The sequence below is a fragment of the Nematolebias whitei genome, chromosome 1 (assembly GCF_014905685.2).
Source record: "Nematolebias whitei isolate Nwh7 chromosome 1, NemWhi1, whole genome shotgun sequence".
Classification (NCBI taxonomy): domain Eukaryota; kingdom Metazoa; phylum Chordata; class Actinopteri; order Cyprinodontiformes; family Rivulidae; genus Nematolebias; species Nematolebias whitei.
Window position 1 is genome coordinate 24,877,070 of NC_056498.1, and position 3,108 is coordinate 24,880,177.

At 38.5% G+C, this 3,108-nt stretch overlaps 1 protein-coding gene across 1 annotated transcript in view; it reads right to left on the reverse strand.

The window, feature by feature from the left end:
- The window catches only part of sec24d (SEC24 homolog D, COPII coat complex component), a 79,177-nt gene that overhangs the window by 11,383 nt on the left and 64,686 nt on the right, over window positions 1-3,108 (reverse strand). Inside the window, exons 12-13 of the mRNA XM_037686456.1 lie at window positions 1,084-1,275; window positions 846-939 (exon numbers count right to left, since the gene is read on the reverse strand). Coding sequence (XP_037542384.1) covers window positions 846-939; window positions 1,084-1,275 — 286 coding nt within the window. The remainder of the gene's footprint in view (window positions 1-845; window positions 940-1,083; window positions 1,276-3,108) is intronic.

Consider the following 3,108-nt stretch of genomic DNA (forward strand, 5'->3'; position numbering starts at 1 on the left):
TGCCCAATTCAGTAAAAATGTGCTCTCTCCACTTCCTTTTGGTAATTTAAGCTTCTTTCTGCTTTTTTAGCTAATTTCAGCTATTAAGATCATTTCTAAGTTTTTAGCTCATATTCTACTTCTTTCAGCTTATTTGGGCTAACATGTTCTTTCTGCTTTCTTCTGCTAATTTAAGCTTGTTCTACCTTTTCAGCTACCTTTTTAGCTAATTTTAGCCGTTTTCTGATAAATTCCAGTTTTTCATGGTAATTTCTGCTACTTTCAGCCTAATTAACTTCTTTATGCCAATTTCAGCTTGTTATGCTCCTTTCACAGTTGTTCTACTAGTTTCAGCTTTTTCTACTCTTTCAGCTACTATTTAGCTGTTTTATGCTAATTTTAGCTTTTTCAACTAATTCCACATTTTTTAGCTCATTTCAGCTCCTTCCACTTCCTTCTGGTAATTTAGGTATTTTCTGCATTTTCAGCTACTGTTTTTCAGCAAGTTCTTCTGCAATAAGTCTTCACACTGCATTTTCACAGGAAATGCACTTACTTTAGTTTAACAATTAGCTCGATCTGGATGAATGAGAAATGCAATGGTTGAAGTATTTGCTTCATCAAAATGTTTAATTTAAAGCCCTAAAAGTATTTTAAACTAATTAAATCAATTTTTAATTAATTTTGTTTGACAATAAAATAAATTGAAGGAAATTCCATTAAAACACTCGTGTGTAAAATAAGAAAGCTTTTTTTATGCTAACAACATTTTATGCTAAGCTTTATCCCAGAAATAAACCCATATTAGTCGTGTATGACTGCAGGAGGTCCCACTACGTGCTGACAGCTGTCACCCTGTGGCGAACCTTAAATGCCTCCACGCCGGCCTGGATGATGGGAGCAAAGACCGTCTCGCTCTCGTTGGTGTCTGCAAACATGTCGGGGATCTGATCCAGGAGGCTGGAGAGAAAAAGGACAAGTTAAAGTTTCTTCAGTCTCCCACAGCCTCAGGCATTAAAAACTAAAAGGATTTCTGCCTGTAGCCACTTGTTTACGAACTCTAACGTCACAAACAGTCGACGCACGTAGCGAGGTGCATCTTACTTGTAGATGACGGCTCTCGAGTCCTGGTAGTTGACGAGGAATCCGTCGAGCAGCGGGACGAACATCTCAGCCGTGTCTGACACCACCATCATCTGCGGCTGGGCCAAAGCGCTCTTCACATTGTAGAAGTGAAGCACCTTGTTGTAGGTGACAAAACCCACCTTTATGGCAGAGCTCTCAGCACCTTCCTCCCTGGTGAGAAAGAAAAAGTAAAAACAGTTTTCAGTGTGGATGAGGCTAATTGCAGGTGAGGAAGTATAATGTTTATTGATGGACCAATCAACAGACTGGTGACTAAATCAGACCATTTTTAGCTGGACTGGTTGATCAAAAGCTCTAAATTTTAAGTTTCCTTTTTTTTGGGGGGGGGGGGGGGGGGCAGTAAATGTACAGTTTATTTACTAACCATCAGATGTTCCCATTAAATTGCACAATGGTACATTTAAGTCATGGTTCTGAACATAACTCAGTATGAGGGACAACTTATTTTAAATGGACAGTTCCTGTTTGTACGTAGACTCAGAGTCTTCGGGGTTAACCAGAAGCTTATGGTTTAATTCTATCAGGCTGTATTGGAAAGCATCAGCGTGGCATGGTAATCTCTCTGTGCAACTTAAATTTAAACTTAGTCGCATGGTACAAACTGCAGTGAAGGTGAAAAGAAGGACTGATCAACCCTAACTGCAGTCCGTCATTTATCCCTACATCAATCGGATTGTTAAATAAAGCAGTCTTGTCATGCTGCTGATGCTCTGGCCTCTGTTGTTTTGTTTACTTTCTGGAATGTATATGTGAATGTGCAATGTGTTTTTTATGATTTTATTGTTTGTAATATATTTAATTGTGGGAGAAGCTTTGTTTGGTGCACGATGTCCGAGATAAATTTACCCTTGGGGGACATTAAAGTATGAATGTACTTCATTCAAACCAACCAACCAACCAACCCAACTAAACAAACCAACCAACTCAACCAACCCAACTAAACAAACCAACCAACCAACCAACCCAACTAAACAAACCAACCAACTCAACCAACCCAACTAAACAAACCAACCAACTCAACCAACCCAACTCAACTAAACAAACCAACCAACTAAACAAACCAACCAACTCAACCAACTCAACTAAACAAACCAACCAACTCAACTAAACCAACCAACCAACTCAACCAACCCAACTAAACAAACCAACCAACCAACTCAACTAAACAAACCGACCAACTCAACCAACTAAACAAACCAACCAACTCAACCAACTCAACTAAACAAACAAACCAACCAACTCAACCAACCCAACTAAACAAACCAACCAACTCAACCAACCAACCCAACTAAACAAACCAACCAACTCAACCAACCAACCCAACTAAACAAACCAACCAACTCAACCAACCAACCCAACTAAACAAACTGTAGTGGACTAGGCCTCCGATCAAAACCTGTCTCTGAAGACCTTCATGGGACAGGAACTGTTATTTCATTGATTTGAATCCAGAAATACAAATTAGCTCATCCAGAGACTTTCTAATTGTATCCTGAACTAATCAATTGAAAGAACACTCTTTTTTATATTATCATCACTATTTTACAATATCTTGATAATCAAAAGTGTGTTTAGTTCATACCATTTTTAAATGATGAAGTGAACCACTCATTTTAAATCAACTGTGAAACAGTAATAATGATTTTTTAATCCTCATTCAAATTAGAAATCAAGTTAAATGTCTATTTTACAAAGTAATTATGCATTTTTTGATCTTCTGTCTGAAGTGAGAGAGTGATGTCGGTCGAAAGTCGAAAACAAGTTGTTGGAACGAGCTGTCGTGTTTTTAAAGCTCTCAGACAGTAAACAAGAGAACTGGCACCTGCAGTGTTTCTCACTTCGTTAAAACATTTATCCGTCTGTTCCTAAACATTTCTGCTGTTTTCTCGACTTGTAAAAACCCTTTGACGTCACTAGAACCACACCCCTGTTGGTTGCTTCAACCAATCAGGACTTCCTAAAAGTGACCGGAAGCAGAACTCT